The 18319-nt window shown below is 42.1% G+C and overlaps 1 protein-coding gene across 1 annotated transcript; it reads left to right on the top strand.

The window, feature by feature from the left end:
- Positions 1–1017: 1017 nt before the first annotated feature.
- TTC5 (tetratricopeptide repeat domain 5) lies at positions 1018–18187 on the top strand. Its single transcript, XM_039350090.1, has 10 exons — positions 1018–1186; positions 2117–2249; positions 4897–5108; positions 7404–7554; positions 7653–7744; positions 11263–11319; positions 14088–14234; positions 14340–14554; positions 15836–15983; positions 17382–18187. The coding sequence occupies exons 1-10, from the start codon at positions 1139–1141 to the stop codon at positions 17499–17501; spliced, it is 1323 nt and encodes a 440-aa protein (XP_039206024.1). The 5' UTR covers positions 1018–1138; the 3' UTR covers positions 17502–18187.
- Positions 18188–18319: the final 132 nt, after the last annotated feature.

Raw genomic sequence — 18319 nt, 5'->3', positions numbered from 1 at the left:
TCCCCCCCACAAAATGGACATACATCATGGAAAGCATGATAACAGAGCTGGAAGGGACCTTGGAGGTCTTCTAGTCCAATCCCCTGCTCAGGCAGGAGTCCCTGGCCTATACCATTTCAGACAAATGGTTGTCCAATCTCTTCATAAAAATCTCCTGGGAGATTTTTTTTTCAAAGAATTCTTGGAGCTGAAGTCCACTCAATCTGCCAAGGTTGAGAAACACTGGTCTAAAGCAGGATCCTTGGTTAGAAATACTCTCCAGAAATTGTGGGTGCCAGAGGTTTTTAAGAAGAGATTGAACAACCATTTGTCTGACATTGTATAGGGTTTCATGCCTGAGCAGGGGGTTGGACTAGAAGACCTCCAAGGTCCCTTCCAACTCTGCTATTCTGTTATTCTTCTTATGAAAATAGAAAAAAACCAAAGTTACTGTTGCCCTGCAAGTTAATAATACAACAATCCTTGGCTGTATAAACAAAGACACAGAATCAAAATCACATAAAGTATTAGTACCGCCTTAAAAAGCCTTAGTAAGGCCACACCTGGAATACTGCATCCAGTTTTGGTCACCACATTACAAAAAAGATGTTGAGACTTTGGAAAAAGTACAGAGAAGAGCAATAAAATGATTATAAAGGCCTGGAGGCTAAAACGTATGAAGAACAGTTGCAAGATTTGGGTTTGGCTAGTCTAGAGAAAAGAAGGACTGGGGGGGGGGGAGAGACATGATAGCAGTATTCTGGTATTTGAGGGGGTCACCTTATTTTCCAAAGCACCAGAAGACAAGACAAGAAGCAACTAATCCAGGAGAGGAGCAACCCGAAATTAAGAAGAAACTTCCGAACAGCGAGGACAATAAACCAGTGGAACCGGTTCCCTTCAGACGTTGTTTTAAGAAGAGACTAGACAGCCACTTGTCTGAAATGATATAGGTCTCCTGCTTGAGCAGGGGGCTGGACTAGAAAACCTCCAAGGTCCCTTCCAACTCTATTCTGATCCTGATTCTGAATTCTTCCTCCCGCTACGTCTGAACTGCTCCGAGTCCTCCCAGCCTTTAGAGGCCTCTACCTCCCTCCGTGCTTGCAAGAATGAGAGAGCGAGAGAGAGAGCAGGAAAGGGAGGGGAGGCTGCAGCTATCATGGCCGAGGACGAAGAAGAAAACTCGCAAGGTCGGCAACGTCTGCAGGTAACGGCCAGCAACAGAGAGTTTTTCTCCCCTCTGCATTTTAAAGCCACGATTTAAATAATAATAAATAATTTTAGAAATGCCCGCGCGTCCTCTTCTGGGGAAAGGGATAGAGCAAAGTCCCAGAGCTTTTCTCGGATTTACGCAGGCAGATAACTAACTGAGCTGTTGTGCAGGACGCGCTGTCCAAAGCTAGCAGCGTTTTAAGAAGCCGTGGACGAGCAAAAGCAGCTGGCAAAGCTTCTGCTTTATATTTGGTTTTCGCTAGCCGATATGCTCCTCTAGCAATTTTCACAGCTCAGTAATTTAGGCAACGCTGGAAGGGACGAAGTAGACAGAGCAGGGGACAACGATTGAGAAGTAGAAAGGGATTTGTATATGCCCTCCTGCTTTGGGTGCCGAGAAGGGTGTCCCTTTGTAGATCTCCCCAGGTTTTCTTGGATTCCTAAAATCTCAGAATGATCAGAGAAATCCAGTCTTAATTGCTGCGTCCGGAGTGAGCCATCGTTTCACTCCGTGATCTTTAGGATCAAAGATTTCTGTATTAATCTGTGGCTATTCCACGAGGAGGTTAAATATGCTGGTTGGTTTTGTTATGTAAAAATAGTGGTTCTGTGCTGTGGAATATAGTATATATATATATATATATATATGAATGATCTTTTGCTAAGTCAAGACATGATATCAGTTGAGCTGCCAGGTTTGCATGCAAGACATGATATCAGTTGAGCTGCCAGGTTTGCATGGAATGGACACGATAAATTTCAAATTGGGCAATTACATTTTAGCTTCGATACTGACAAATGCTTAGTTTATGGTACGCAACCTGGGTTTGTCAGTTTGGCCATCCCTTCGCAAATGTCGGTGTATTTTGTATTGGCAAGACATCGCTATTGGGAGATCTGACAGTATTTATCCATTTATGAATAGGAATTGGTTGACCACCTGTATCATTTCCGAGATCATTATTTTGAGAACCACAGTGTGGAAGATGCTGGAAAAAAACGACAGGATGTTCAGGAAGAGATGGAGAAGACTCTTCAAAAAATGGAAGCCATAAGTGGTAATTCACACATAACTTGCAGTTCTGTATCACCATCTTAAGGCATCTGTTTTGTTTCATTACCAGGTCCTTCAAATATACCAGTACATATAATGCAGCCATAGAATTGAAGAGTCTAGTACCTTGAGAGAAGGGGAAGTTGTAGGAACAGAAAAGGCACAACTGGGGCAGACACAATTAAACATACCAGCAATTTAGAGTCCTTGTATTGCCACAAGAGTCCAGCTCTTCTTGAATTCTGTTGATCCTTATCTAATGCCAATTTTGCACTGACCGTTAGTTGACCAGATTCTAGTGTCTAGGCCTCAATAATTTTTTTTATGCTGCAATCTGCACAAATGGTCCAGATTCTTTACATCTGACAGAAGTAGATCTGACAAATGATTAAGTATAATCCTTCCCTCAAAAACATCCAGTCCCATATACCCAAATTTTCTTCATTTCAGCATTTTGATATTGTGATTATGACTTGCCTACCAGAAGTCTTTATTGTTTGTTTGTTTTAATTAATTATTTAAAAGATTTGGACAGTCACCCATTTTGAAAGAACTTTGGGTGGCTCACAAGGACCGTAAAACGGCAAAAAGCATAAAAGCCATGGCACAAAAATTAAAAACCTGGTGCTGTAAACAATCTTCCAAGGTTCCCTAACAAGCAGCCATGGACTCCACCCTTTGACCCAGTCCCTTGGAAAAAAAATTCTAATTGCCTTCTGGAAGGTTAAGAAGATGGGGGCCTGTTGGACTGTGGGATGGAGGATATTCCATAGAGACAGCCACAAAAATGGCATGCTTCCCAAGTTCCCTTGAGGGCAAAATGAGGCCTGGAACTTGCTTACCCTATCCAATCAAGGGGGAGAGGCAAATACCCTGAGGGAAAGGTGGTCTCACAAATACTTTGGTCCCCTGTGATGTAGAGCTTTAAAAGCAATGGCCAGCATCTTGAATTACATCAGGAAGGCACTTCTAGATGTACCCAACACTGTGCTGCTGTGTTCTGGACCAGTTGTAACTTCTGAGTGGCCTTCAAGGGCAGCCCCATGTAGATTGTATTTAAGTAGTCTAGATCAGTGGTGGCAAACCTATGGCATGGGTGCCAGAGGCAGCACTCAGCCCTCTCTGTAGGCATGCATGCCATCACCCCAGTCCTAGGCCTTCAACTGGATTTTATAAAACTTTTTCGCTTTAGGCCTCCGCCGCCGTGTGCAAAAAAAAAAAAAAAAAGTTCAATCAGTCAATTTCAACTTCTTGTGGGGAAAAAAAAAGATCTTGCAAAGTTGGAATTGATTGATTGAACTTTTTAGTCCCACCTAGTCTGCCGTTACCACCACAGCCATACCCACCCAATGGGCCAGGCCTACCCAATTGGCCACACCCAGCCAATGGGCCACACCCACCTGGCACTCGACGATGCATTTGGGTTTTGGGTTGCAGTTTGGGCACTCAGTCTCTAAAAGGTTCGCCATCACTGGTCTAGATCCTATTTCCCATAATGAGCAACAGATGGTTCTGGGAAATCCTTTAACTAACTAATTTTCTTACTTGCTTATTTCATTTGTATACTAATGAATTATGAGTTGCTCAGCAAATGACTTTGGGCAGCTCACAATTCATTAGTCAATGTGAGGACATGCTTAGTTTTCTGTTGATAATTAACTTTGATTTTAATTGGAAGAAAATCTGAGGGTCATTTAAGCAAAGAAATTTAAAACTTAAATCTGTCTTAGTGCGATTGCTATTATGCGTTCTAATCTTGTAAAAGACAGTTGAAAATTCACTTTTGTGAATTATCAACAACTTTACAGACAAATCATCTCAAGCATTTGTAGCAGCCAAAGATCTGTTAGGACTTCTACAATCAAAACAATTTGAATATTCCCTAAATGTAATAATTAAAAATACCAGAAATCAGAAGAAAAAATGGAAATTTTACAGCTAATCCTCATTTACCCACTGCTTTGTTCAGTGACTGCTTGAACTATGACAGTGCTAGGAAAAAAATAGATTTACAACTGATCCATGCAGTTCTCGCAGTGGCCACATGATCATGTGACTGCAATTCGGGCACTTTGCGACCGGTGTTCATTTATGATGGTTGCAGCATCCTGTAGTCATAGGATCGCCATTTGCAACCTTCAGAACCAGCTTCTAACAAGCAAAGTCAATGGAGAAGCCATCAGGAAGTTGCAATTTGTGATGACGTGATGTCATGTGATTCATATGATGTAATGAACATAGTGGAACTGATGTAACTCTGGTGCAGTTGAACATCATTTTTCTTAACAGATGCATCACTTAAAGACATAGCTGCTGGTCCCAATTGTGCTTGTTAAGTGAGGACTACCTGCATTAGTTGATATAGCAAAACCCATGAAAGTTTATATCTGGAATTCAGATTTACCATTACTTACTAAGATAGCGTATTTCAATTGCCATTTGTATGGTTTTTGTATCGAATTATATCGGTGACATTTGTACATTGAACAGACATCTGTACATTGAACAGCAAATGGAAGAGAAAAAAATGAACTGGCAAAAAGAAATATATAATTACTTACAGCTCAATATTAGGTGGACTTTTTTTTATTTTTGGGGGACAATAACATATGAATGGAATCTCTCTTTTTTCCCCCCTCCACTTTTATTAGGCTTATCAGAAGGGCGAGCGTACACACTGATGCTTAAAGGGAAAGCTTTGAATGTATCAACAGACTATAATGCCCAGTCTGAAGAATTGCTCTCCAAAGCAGTCAAGCTGGACCCAGAATTGGTGGAGGCGTGGAATCAATTAGGCGAGGTTTATTGGAAAAAGGGAGATGTCTCTGCTGCCCACACCTGCTTCTCTGGAGCGCTCAGCCATGTAAGCTTCCCCTAAGTTCTCTGCTATCAAATAGTTCTTTTGTTTGAAGGATTGTTTGGAAACCTGGATTCCAAAATGGTGGCACAGTGTTAGAATGCAGTACTGCAGGCTGACTCTGCCTACAGCCAGGAGTTCGATCCCAAGCGGCTCAAGGTTGACTCAGCCTTCCATCCTTCCGAGGTCAGTAAAATGAGGATCCAGATTATTGGGGGGGGGGGGCATATGCTGACTCTTTTAACTGCTTAGAGAGGGCTGTAAAACAATATAAAGTGGTATATAAGTCCTAAGTGCTATTGCTATTTCTGATGGTATTCTGTAGATCAAGTAAATCCCTTTCAGAGAAAAGATAATAATAGTAATAATAATAATAAAAAAAGTTGGAAGGGACCTTGGAGGTCATCTAGTCCAACCCCCTGCTCAGGCAGGAAACCCTATACCAGGGGTAGGCAACCTTGGCTCTTTTATGACTTGTGGGCTCAGGAATTCTGGGAGTTGAAGTCCATGAGTCATAAAAGAGCCACAGTTGCCTACCCCTGCCCTATACCATTTCATACAAATTGCTGTCCAGTCTCTTCTTAAAAATTTCCAGTGTTGGAGCATTCACAACTTCTGGAGGCAGGTTGTTCCACTGATTAATTGTTCTAACTGTCAGGAAATTTCTCCTTAGTTCTAGGTTGTTTCTCTCCTTGATTAGTTTCCACCCGTTGCTTCTTGTCCTGCCTTCAGGTGCTTTGGAGAATAGCTTGACTCCCTTTTCTTTGTGGCAACCCCCGAAATATTGGAACACTGCTATCATGTCCCCCCTCGTCCTTCTCTTCATTAAACTAGACATACCCAATTCCAGCAAACGTCCCTTATATGTTTTAGCCTCCAGTCCCCTGATCATCTTTGTTGCTCTTCTCTGCACTCTTTCTAGAGTCTCAACATCTTTTTTACATTGTGGTGACCAAAACTGGATGCAGTATTCCAAGGACTGCCTGTGTTTGGAGCTTATTAAAAGTTCTCATTTTATACAGAAATGTTGTATAAAGATTTGACCTTTTGACTCAGTTTAATTAGCGCTCAAATCCTTAATAAATGCTTATTGTAATGAATGTGTTGCAATTTTTTAATCCATTGATGACTATTTTCAATTCACACATCTTAACCCAATGGTGCTCTTTCACAAGGCAACTGGACTTTCTTGTTTTTCTTTGAAGAAATTTTGCTTCTCATACAAGAAAGGCTACTTTTTTGAAAATAGCAAAGTCCACATTTTGGACAGAGGGGACTGCTGGTTTGAAAGAGAGGTCAAAGAGACCATCTTTGTCAACACTGAACAGCCTTTTCTCAACAGAGGGAGAGCGATACAACATCATCTATCTCCAGTCTACAACACAGTCCTGTCAGCAGTTCCAAGAAGGCTCCACACCCATTTGCACTACACAGGGGACCCTGATGACACAGATAAACCTCCAAGTGGCCTCATTGACTCTCTAAAACAGTGGTTCTCAACCTGTGAGTCGGGACCCTATTTGGGGTTGAACGACCATTTCACGGGGGTCACCAAACAACGCAGTCCGCCATTTTCCCCCCCTTTTCCTTAGCTGTGCTACTCCCTTTTATTCTATTGGCTTTTGAAAGCCACTAGAATAGACTCTCTTGAATACAGTCTAATTCTATTGGCTTTCAAAAGCCAATAGGAATTGTCCAGGCTGTCTCTGCCCTGCTGAGCCCGCCAAAAGTCCCATTCTGCAAACGGTGCTGCACCAGTTGACTAGTCCTCGACTTACGACCGGTTGAGTAATCCTCGACTTACGACCGGTTGGGGGGTCGCGGCATTAAAAAGGTTGAGAACCACTGCTCTAAAAGAATGTAAATGACCAGCTGTCTGTGAGGAATATAAATCTTTCCATTCCCCACCATCCGGTCAGAGCTGAAGAAGCTTCTTGGATGAGAAGAGAAAAACAAGTTGCCTCGTGAAAAAGCACCTTTGGGATAACTATGACCTGGATGACGGAGAATCTCCATAGACTCTCCCATCTTAAGATAGCTTGTTTTTTTGATGGGTATGTAAATATATTTGCAAGGATATGTTCCTTTGGTTCATTGCTACTTGTAACTAAAAATATATGGAGGGAAAAATATTACCTGTGTGTATGCATTTTCATACAATTTCAAACAATTGCTTAATGAGTGGAAAATGGAGAACTGCCTGTATTTGGAGCTTATTAAAACTTCTAGTTTTATACAGAAATCCTGTCCTGCAGTGTTGCTGTTTCAGCCAAACACGCCTTTCTTTTTCCACCCTCTCAGCGTAAGAACAAAGTCTCCTTGCAGAACCTCTCCATGGTGTTACGGCAGCTGCGCACCAGTTCTCCTGATGAACATGCACAAAACGTGATGGACAGCGTGCGGCAAGCCAAACTGGCGGTACAGATGGATGTGCGCGATGGACGCTCTTGGTGTGAGTTTTACAACATGGTCTTTTAGCCTAGGCAGGGAAAGGGCAGAAAAGAGAACGGGATATGCCATTGGCTAATTTATGTTTTCTGCATTCCACAGATGTGCTGGGCAATGCCTACCTCTCCTTGTTCTTCAATACGGGGCAGAACCCCAAGATCTCCCAGCAAGCCCTAAGTGCCTATGCTCAAGCAGTAGGTACTGGAGGGGACCCAAGACAAAGCTGTGGTATGGGGAGGAAGGGATGGTTGTTCAAGTTAAACCTCTGGAGTAAATTCTAGAGTAGCGATCCCCAATTCCGGTTTTGTGGACCGGCGGGGAGAGAGACTGGTCATGACAATAAAGGTTATCTTATCTTAATGTGCACAGCTCGCCCGCAGCTTTTGCCTTCTGGTTCTGAATAGGCTTTGGTCCAGAAGTGGGCCACTGCCCGGTGATTGGGGACCCCCGTTCTAGAGGGCTAGGTGAGAAAAGTACGTTTTGTGTAGTAGTCTATGGTGCTGGAGAAGACTCCTGTGAGTCCCTTGGACTGCAAGGCGTTCAAACCGGTCAGTCCTAGAAGAGATCAACCCCGACTGCTCTTTAGAAGGCCAGATCCTGAAGTTGAAACTCAAATACTTTGGACACCTAATGAGAAGGAAGGACTCACTGGAGAAGGGCCTAATGCTGGGAAAGATTGAGGGCAATAGAAGAAGGGGACGACAAAGAATGAGATGGCTGGATGGAGTCATTGAAGCAGTAGGTGTGAACTTAAATGGACTCCAGAAGATGGTAGAGGACAGGAAGACCTGGAGGAACGTTGTCCATGGGGTCGCGATGGGTCAGACACGACTTCGCAATTAACAACAACAACAACAGTGTGGTTATTGGAAGACTTGAGCTCCTATTTTGATTTAGATCCAGAATACGCTACAGGTAGACCGTGACTTACGACCATAATTCAGCCTGAAGTTACAGTTGGAAATCATATTGGTTGTTAAGCGGGTCACCACGTGACCACACCGGATGTCGCAACTTTTTTGTGGTGGTAGTTAACTGAATGCCGTGATCTTTAAATGAGAGCCATGATGGCACATTGGTTAGAATGCAGTATTTCAGGCTAACTCTACCCACTGCCAGGAGTTCGATCCTGACCGGCTCAAGGTTGACCCATCCTTCCATCCTTCCGAAGTCGGTAAAATGAGGATCCCAGATTGTTGGGGGCCATGTATTGTCTCTGTTAACTGCTTAGAGAGGGCTGTAAAGCACTATGAAGCAGTATATACGTCTAAGTGCTATTGCTGTTGAATGGGTCTATTGTCTGCAATGGGTGTTTTTGCTGGAAACTGGAAATGTTATAAATCATGGTCACATGACTACAGAATGCTGCAAACAGCTATAAATACCTGCTTGTTGCCGAGCGCCCAAAATACAATCATGTGACCACAGGGGGGAGGGTGCTGTTGAAACTTCAAATCCGGATTGTAGAGAGGCCTGGAGAGGTCTGCCATAATTTTGAACGGTTGCTAAGTGGCTGGTTATAAGTTGAGGATCACCTATATGTTCTCCCAATTGTATATTCTTACATCTTGTCTACCAATACAGGTGAATGGCAATGTCTGAAAACATAAAAAGTGCCATGGAACTGAAGGTTGTGGATAGGGAGAAAATTATATATGACCATAGCTTTCCCTGCAAGCAGAAAACTTACATTCCTGGAGTTATCTGACTAGAGCTTTTGTTTTGGTGGCACAAGTTTTGCACCTAAGTCATCTTTGGGGAAGATGGAGCTGGAACAGGATTGTAAGATGCATAAGATTCTGCTAACTCATTGTATTGTGCAACAGGGGTCCACAATCCCCATGCCACAGCCCGGTACCAGGTTGGGGCACATTTGGAACCAGGCCGCGCAAGCAGCGGGCGACAATGTTTGCATGGACAGCTCCACTTGCATGAGTGGCATGTGCGTGCGCAAGTGGTATACACATGCATGAGCGTGCGAAGTTCCATTTTGCAAGCAGTGAGTGCACGCACCCGCTGGTTGTGCAAATGGAGTTGCCTGCACGAGTGTGCTCACCTGCTGTTTGCATGGAACCATCCCCTCTCTGCCACCACCAGTCCACAAAGTCAAAAAGGTGCTGTTGTACAGTATAATATAATAATAATAACAATAAAGTTGAAAGGGACCTTGGAAGTCATCTAGTCCAACCCCCTACTCAGGCAGGAAACCCTATACCATTTCAGACAAATGGCTGAATAATTGTCTTCTAGTTGTCCAGACTTCCTTTTTTTGCTGTGAGAGACCTAAAGCGTTGCTGCCTTCCTTAACATAAGATTTACAGTACTGTGCTAGATTGATATTCCATTAATTCAGTGGCAGTAAAATAAATTTTTCAGAAAAAGTTCACAAGTATTGTAGAAACATCCATGATCCTCAATAAACCCTGACAAAAGAGTTTATTTTGAGATAGTGTATAACTTAAGAAAAAGGTGTAGAATTGATTATATTCAATAACAATAACAATAATAGTTAGAAGGGACCTTTGAGGTCTTCTAGTCCAGGCATGTTAAATTGCTGGCCTGCAGGCCGGATGCGTCATGCCGAAACCGCGCCCACCTCATTGCTGGCAATGGGGGGAAAGTCCCGATACGCTGTGCGATGTCACGTGACGTTGCGAGTTTGACATGCCTGTTCTAGTCCAATCTTCTGCTCAGGCAGGAAACCCTACACCATTTCAGAGAAATGGCTGTCCAGTCTCTTCTTAAAAACCTCCAATGTTGGAGCATCCACAACTTCTGGAGGCAGGTTGTTCCACTGATTAATTGTTCTAACTGTCAGGAAATTTCTCCTTAGTTCTAGGTTGCTTCTCTCTTTGATTAGCTTCTGGAGTATAGACCACAGTTGCCTTAACAATGTATTTCTAATGTGATTCTCGCTTGATAATGACATTCTCCTTATGAATCCATGCACCCCGAGAGATTTTATAAAAGGTCCATTTGCTGGCTAGAGGAGGGAACAGCAGGATTAATAGTGCATGGGAAAGGGTGTCTGTCATACCTTTGAATGGTCACTAAGCAACCGGTTATAAGTCAAGGACTACTTGTAACTTGGTTTGGGGGGAAAAAAGGCATTCTCTTGACTTCACTGGAAAGCTTCAAATTTAACTGTGGCAAAGATGAATCCTATTGGTCAGATCAGTTCCTTAGCTGTGCCTTAAACTGAGAATTCTGTGGGTTCCTTTTTGCTATAAATAAAATGTCTATTGATACCTACGCATACAGTAGTCCTTGGTTGAGATAGGTGTAAATAAGAATGAATGTTTGTTTTGCAATAACAATAATAGATTTGGAAGGAACCTTGAAGGTCTTCTAATGCAACCCCCTGCTCAAGCAGGAGATCATATACCATTTCAGTCAAATGGTTGTCCAGTCTCTTCTTAAAAACCTCCAATGTTGGAGCATTCACAACTTCTGGAAGCAAGTCATTCCACTGATTAATTGTTCCAACTGTCAGGGAATTTCTCCTTAGTTCTAGGTTATTTCTTTCCTTGATTAGTTTCCATTCATTGCTTCTCGTTCCACCTTCAGGTGCTTTGGAGAATAGGTTGAACCCCTCTTCTTTTGAGGGAGTGAGGGAGGAAGAATATTCCATGTGAATGAATTTGTTCTTTATCAGTGTTGATTGTGCATGCTTTTCTTCTGATTTTTCTTTCTTTTTTCTTTTTTGCAATAGGAAAAGGTGGACCCCACTGCTACTTGTAACCCAGATTTGCATCTCAATCGAGCCACGGTAAGGAAATGGAATAACGAAGGCAACATAAAGTTGGCTAATGTAGGAATGATCCATCAAGAAAAGCTTTAGAATCACAGCTGGTGATTCCTAAGTGTAATGTGATCCAAGGCTGTGGGCTAAGTTGTTAATTGGAAAAATCACTTTTTTTTAAACTTTGGAGAGTTGGGGCGATGTTTTAATTGCTCAGTATCAGGACTTAGCAGCATTTGTTGATCTGGTTTGGACTTGGGAGCTTAAACAGCATTAGGGGTAGTTAGTATTTAACGGAGTCACAGAGCTAGAAGGGACCTTGAAGGTCATCTAGTCCAACTCCCTGCTCAGGCAGGAAACTCTATACCATTTCAGAGAAATAGTTATCCAATGTCTTCTTAAAAACTTGGAATTCAGATGAAGCATCCCAGGGTTGGAGGCAGATGAAAAAAACATTTTAGAAAAGGCAGCATCAAACTCAATATGCTCCATGAGAGTTCTAAGATGGCAGCGCCTGGATCGGCTGCGGCTGCATTGGCTCTCGAAGGTGAAGAGTTATGGGAGGGATATTAAGGGATATAGACCACATGATCGGGAAGGTTTTGACGTGTTTGAGCAATGGGGTGGAACTAAGGTAACATACAACATACGACTGACAATCTTTGCTGGCATGGCGAGTTTCTAGCTGTTTCGGAACTGTCGGTGAGACCGTTAAAAGTCGTTGGTGCTGTTTGAAATTGTTCTGCTGGCAGCAAGATCTGACTGCTGGCCCAGCGACGGACTCTATTGCAAATAAGGGCTGTTTCCAAAGGAGGCAGAGAGGTCCCGGGGCTTAAGGAGCGAAGGAACTGGATGAGGCTATCAGCAGGCCCACAGAATGGCAGAGAGGTTTTTGGAGGAGTTGGTGGCGGCGGCAGCGTTCTCCAGGGGTGAAAAGGAGTGAGGTCTCTTTAAGGAAAAGATGGAAGAGACAAGATCAGAAAAAGAAAAGGAGGCGAGGTTGTCGGGCAGGAATACAAGCTAATTTGAGGGATAATCGACATGAAGCTCCATTTCCATCTGTCCTGTTTGCCATCGTTTGCTCCCCAGAGACTAAAATGGAAGATCTGTAACTTGAGCTGGCCACAAACAAGGAGTGTGTATCGGAGGTCTTGTGGAAAAATAAAGCCTTAAAAAATAAAGGGCTTTTACGAAATTCCATGGGTGAAAGAGAGATCTTTATTTTTGCGCAAAAAGGTTCAGAAGTGATTTAACAATCAACAAATTTCTGAACAAGGGGGAGGGTCTAAACTAAAGCTTTATAGGTTTCTTTTTCTCAGGAACAAAGGAGGCATAGATGGAATCTTACATTGTATATGGAATCTACTTTGTGTAACATTCAGATAGTTTCTCACAGGTTAGGTCCATTTCTCATGGGAATACAATGAAGGCAGTTTTTACTTTTATACAATGTTTCTAAATATGCATTAGGTCATTCACATACTGTTAATACAGTTTTTGGCTAACACAGCTTTCTTTCAGAGATTATGCAGACACATGATTTTTGCTTTTAGTGATTTTTCATTATTATTATTATTATTTTACTTTATTCTTCTTTATTCTATGTTATTCTATTTCTTTCCCACTTTAGAGGTGGTGACCCTTTGAGAGCTGTATGCAACGAAATTTCATTTTGATGTATGCCGATTGGTGTACATTCAAAGTGACAATAAAGTTGTTGTTGTTGTTGTTGTTGTTGTTGTTGTTATTATTATTATTATTATTATTATTATTATTATTATTATTATTATGAGTGTCACCAAAGATCTCCATGAATGTGTCTAGGAAACACCCTGGGGCAGAGACTCTTGTTGACAGAGAGATGGGGAGCTGACTATTGAGTAGCAGAAAACACGCACTCAGTTCTTCAAAGACATAGAGAACTTGCTTAAATTTATTCTCCCCAATTCTTCAAACAGATCTGTATACCTTCTAGTGGGAAAAAAGGCTACACTACTAAATGAAAGATCACTGGGCCACTAGGGAATACCTGGTGTGTCAATCAACTGTTGAATGGTTAGTTGACAGTGGTTAGTGGTCCCAGAGCTGGTGGCAGCAGTGAGGCTTGGAGACACTTGGAATTGTGTCTTTTGGGAAAGCAGCACATTTGTTTAGTTTTGAAAAAATAACAACAGTGGGTCACAAAGGCTGTTTGATGGGCTGCCTGTGGCCCTTGAGCCAAGTGTTTTCCTTGAGCATTTAGGGACAGGGGCTGAAAACAAAGATTGTGGGAGTCACAGAAGTCGAAACTAAGATTTCACAAGTACAGGTGATCCTTGACTTACAACCATAATTGAGCCCAGATTTTCTGTTGCTAAGCATGACAGTCATTAAGTGAGTTTTTCCCCATTTTACGACCTTTCTTGCCACAGTTGTTAAGTCAATCATTGCAACTGTTAAGTTAGTAATGTGGTTGTTAAGTGAATCTGGTCTCCCCCATTGCCTATGCTAGTCAGAAGGTTGCAAAAGGGGATCACATGACCCTGAGACACTGCAACATGCCAGTTGCCAAGCTTTCAAATTTTGATCACACGTCTGTGGGGATGCTGCAACAGACGTAAGAGTGAAAAGCTATCACAAAGCACTTTTTTCAGTGACAAAACTGCCACTAAACGAATAGTTGTAAGTGGAGGACTACCTGTATATGTTTTTCATTCATGTATTTGGATGCTGAGCTTTTTTTTGGATCCTAGAGACAGGCATCCATTTGACCCCAAATTGTCTTGCAGTGTTGTTTTTATATACTTTTTGCCCAGCTTTCTAAGTATGAAGAAAACTACATGGAAGCCCTAGAGGGTTTTGCACACGCCGCAGCCCTTGACCCGGCTTGGCCAGAACCTCAACAACGGAAGCAGCAACTCATGGACTTCCTTGAGAGACTAAGTGGACTCCTTGAAAACAAGGTATTGTGGTGGGATTTGTCTTTTTTTGTCCCACCCCCGTACTGCCCATGTTAGGTAAGTTCATGTTTGCAAACAAGTCTTGTTTCTGCTGTATTCCTCTCATAGGGCAAGGTGAAAGGCAAAAAGCTGCAAAGCATGTTGGGAAGCCTACGGACCTCCCATCTGGGCCCTTGTGGTGATGGACATTATCAAGGGCCTTTGGGTCAGAAGGTAGAACTACGGAGACAATCCCTTAGTGCCTTGCAGCCTGGTGTTAACACTGGTACTGTGATCTTGGGGAAGGTGCTATTCAGCCTGACTACTGAGGAAAAAGTGCCTTTGTGAGTAGAATTTTGAATCTTTCCTGCCCTGCTATCACTGATTTCTGGTGTTGGCTTTCACAGCCTGTGTCTGTTAGGCAGTGTTGGACTTCAGGGTTTAGTGACCTTGGTGTAGAGCAGGGATGAGTAACTATGGCAATATTACGACCTGTAGACTTCAACTCCCAGAGATCCTGGCTCAGGAATTCTGGGAGTTGAAGTCCACTGGTTGCGAAATTGCCATAGGTACCCAACCCCTGAGCTGGAGAACTGTGACTGGCATCTAAGGAGGCAAAGTTAACACAGACCAGAGGCAACATAATTTTCCTTCTGAAGATGGCAGCCACAGCTTCTAGCGATTTGGAGGGTTTTAAAGATTGATATAGAAGTTGAGACCAGAGATGATTTTTTGGGTGGGTGGGTGGGTGGTGGAATTGATGGACAAAGAGTTGCAAAAAAGTTGTGGAATTTTGTTTATACGACAACTATAGCGCAAAGATGGAAAGATTTGAATCACTGGTGATGGAAGAACGGTTGGTAAAGATGACAGAATTTGCTGAGATGCTGAATTGACTTCTTTGATCAGAGAAAAGACAATATATATGTTTATTGATATAAACTTATGATTTATGGTAGAGGTGGGCAACTATGGCCCTTTTATGACCTATGTGTCAAGGTTCCAACTGATGATCCCAACGAAGTAAGCACAGCTAAGACTTTCGGATATCTAATGAAAACTTTATTGAGCACACCATTTCGGCACAGATGAATAGAAAACCGGTTCTGAATAATTGGCGCCAAAAATCAGTATATTAAAGTATAGAAACTCCCCTCCCTCCTAATAGTGCAGGTCACATTGTCCAGTAATGGGTCAGACAGTTGTTGTGAGAAAAAGTCTTCAGTTCTTCCTAAACAGTTTTTGAGAGACCTTGATTCTCACAACCTGGCAGCTTGCACCTGCAGTCCATATTCCATTCCTCCCTCCTCCCCCCTGAGTCTGTAGGCCAGCTAAGAAGCAATAATGAATGAAGCAGCATAAGCAATCTTCACAGCTTGACACTATGGACTTCAACTCCCAGAATTCCTGAGCCAGCCAGGCTGGCTCAGGAATTCTAGGAGTTGAAGTCCACAGGTTGTAAAGGGACCATAGCTGTCTACCCCTGATTTATGATTTAGAAACTGCCTCTTGAATTCACAACATGTAGTCCATGCTGGATCTTTATTGAGTATGTTTGGCTTAAATTGCACAACAGGGGCAATAATTTACTTATTTCAATTTTTCCACTTTCTGTTCTCCAATAGCACCTTCGGATTGGTAGACTCGCTCGAAGGCCCTTGTTTTGCTGTCACTGTTTACAACATGGTACAAAGCTGGGGGGTCCTAATTGGGGACTCGGTGGCCATCCCTGAACCATATCTTCGGCACCATCACATTCAGCACCAGAACAAAGTGAGTCTACTCTCCTTATTCCCCCTTTGTCTCTCCTCTGTCATGCCATGAATCAAGTTCAACCTTAATCAGAGCCTTCCACAAATAATTTAAAGCTTATAAAGGGCAGCCTGGAATTACAGACTGCCCTCAATTTATGTCCATATTTAGGGCCAGAATTTCTGATGCTGAACAAGATCATTGTTGAGTCATGCCTGATTTTTATGACGTTTTTAACCATGGTTGTGAAACAAATCACTGCAATTAATGACTTCAGGCAGTTGTTAAGTGAATCCAGCTTCCTCCATCAACTTTGCTTGTTGGAAGCTGGGGAGATTACACATGGCAATCATGTGACCCCAGGATGCTTCAACTGTCCTAAATACACGTTGGGTTGTCAAGCACTTGAATTTTGATCACGTTACCATGGGGATTGCTGTAAGGTTTGTGAAAGCAAGGACCGATCTCTAGTCGCTTTTGTTCTGTGCTATTGTAACTTTGAATACACAAAGGGTTGTAAGGTGAGAAAAGTGTTTCATGTGGGGTTTTTTTGCCATGTATATGTATAAATTCAAACTAGACTGTGATGTTTCTCTGTGTCATATGTGTGTGTGTATGGCGATATTTGTATAATGGTTTTGGGGTTTTTTTTGAGAGCTGAATGCAACAAAATTTCATTTTAATGTATGGTGATTAGGGTACATTTAAAGTTTTTATTCTAGTCTAATCTATTCTAAAGTATCTGTGTAAGCCAGCTATGATTGTTCTTTTGTCATTGTTTACATTATTGTTCTATTATTTTACAAGGAGTCCTTGACTTAACAACAGTTCATTTAGTGACTGTTCAAAGTTACAATGGCACTGAAAAAAGTGACTTATAACCGTTTTTCACACTGTGGCAGCTTCCCCAGGTTCACATGACCAAAATTCAGATGCTTTGGCAACTGACTCATACTTAGGGCGGCTGCAATGTCCTGGGGTCACGTGATCTCCTTCTGCAATCTTCCGACAAGCAACATCAATGGGAAATCCAGATTCACTTAACAACCATGTTATTAAGATTAGATTAGATTAAATTAGATTAGATAACCATTATTGTCATTTTAACAATTTCAGTGATTCACTTAACAACTGTGGCAAGAAAAGCAGTAAAATGCGGCCAAACTCACTTAACCGCTGTCTCGCTTAGCAGTGGAAACTTTGGGCTCAGTTGTGGTCGTAAGTCAAGGACTACCTATACTCCTGTTTTCAAGCCTTCTCATTTTTCTTCCTTTCCTTTCAATGTTTCAGCTCCCTCTCTCCACAGAGAGATAGGCAGCGAATGCATGCAACAAATAAATAATGCCACTTACACTGATGTTTTTTTTTTAAAGCATCTCACATAACCTTTTTCTTCTTCTTCTTTTTCCTGCTTTTCAGAGTTTTACTTTTTCTGGCATCCGCGTAGAGACTCCTCTGGTTCTGGTGGTGAACGGCAAAGTGCAAGGATCGCAAAACCAGGCCGCCGCAACCATTGCCTATCAGGCACAAAGTGAATGAGGAGAGATGAAGGACAAAATTTCCAGGGATGCTCAAGAGTTTTATGCTACATCAGTTCTCTCTCTGCCTACTTTTTTAGTAGTTTAGAGAGATGGGACGGATTCGTAAAATACCATCCAGCCGTTAAGTGAAGGAGTGAGAGAAAAAGGGAATTGCAGAACATTTGTTCAACCTGGTGCTTAATTCTCATCTCTTTTGGGTTTTTTTCCCCCCAAGTTTCTTTTCCACAGACAGCTGTTTTGCTTTCATTTGTACTGAAATGAGTGTCTACAGAAAATCAGAGGGCTGCTCGTTTTGTTCCCCTTCTCTTTAGTTTTCTCCTCCTTTTCTGATCCCTTCTTTCATCTTTGCTCTTGCTTTGCCTCCATCGCATTTAAGTTTGGGCAGTCGGTCAGTGTAGATTTTTTTTTAGATCCCGTTCATCTGAATCAAACTCTGTTTTTCTTACAGTTTATTAATGAAGTCAGTGGGACTTAGGCTAGCCTGGCTATCCTAAATCCCACTGTCTTGTGGGTCAGTATGATCAACGCTACACCCAACTCGTTATTTCTTTGTAAATGGAAGAGATGCTTTCTGTATTTATTTGATATTATTTTGAGATGTTTTTTTTGTAATTTTTGTATAATTTTTCCTCTGGACTCCTGATCTTTTCCCTTCCAACCAATAAAATGAGTCCTTTGCCATAATATCGTGTAAAATTTCTGTTTATGGAGAATGGTAAAACAACTGTTTTAATTAGAATTAAGCAAATCTTCTGTGTTGATCTCATATTGTTTAGAATGGAATGGAATGGAATAGAAATAGAAATAGAACTAGCA

The sequence above is a fragment of the Crotalus tigris genome, unplaced genomic scaffold, assembly GCF_016545835.1.
Source record: "Crotalus tigris isolate CLP2741 ecotype Arizona unplaced genomic scaffold, ASM1654583v1 scf7180000018306.2785112, whole genome shotgun sequence".
In the NCBI taxonomy this organism is placed as follows: domain Eukaryota; kingdom Metazoa; phylum Chordata; class Lepidosauria; order Squamata; family Viperidae; genus Crotalus; species Crotalus tigris.
This window is presented reverse-complemented; position numbering and strand designations above follow the sequence as displayed.

What these genes read in the sequence shown, in the direction of transcription:
- TTC5 (XM_039350090.1), top strand. Translation starts at nt 1,139, where the DNA reads ATGGCCGAGGACGAAGAAGAAAACTCGCAAGGTCGGCAACGTCTGCAG. An exon ending in TCTCTGGAGCGCTCAGCCAT is followed by an intron (nt 5,109 to 7,403) that starts GTAAGCTTCCCC and finishes CCACCCTCTCAG; the next exon opens with CGTAAGAACAAAGTCTCCTT. An exon ending in ACATTCAGCACCAGAACAAA is followed by an intron (nt 15,984 to 17,381) that starts GTGAGTCTACTC and finishes CCTGCTTTTCAG; the next exon opens with AGTTTTACTTTTTCTGGCAT.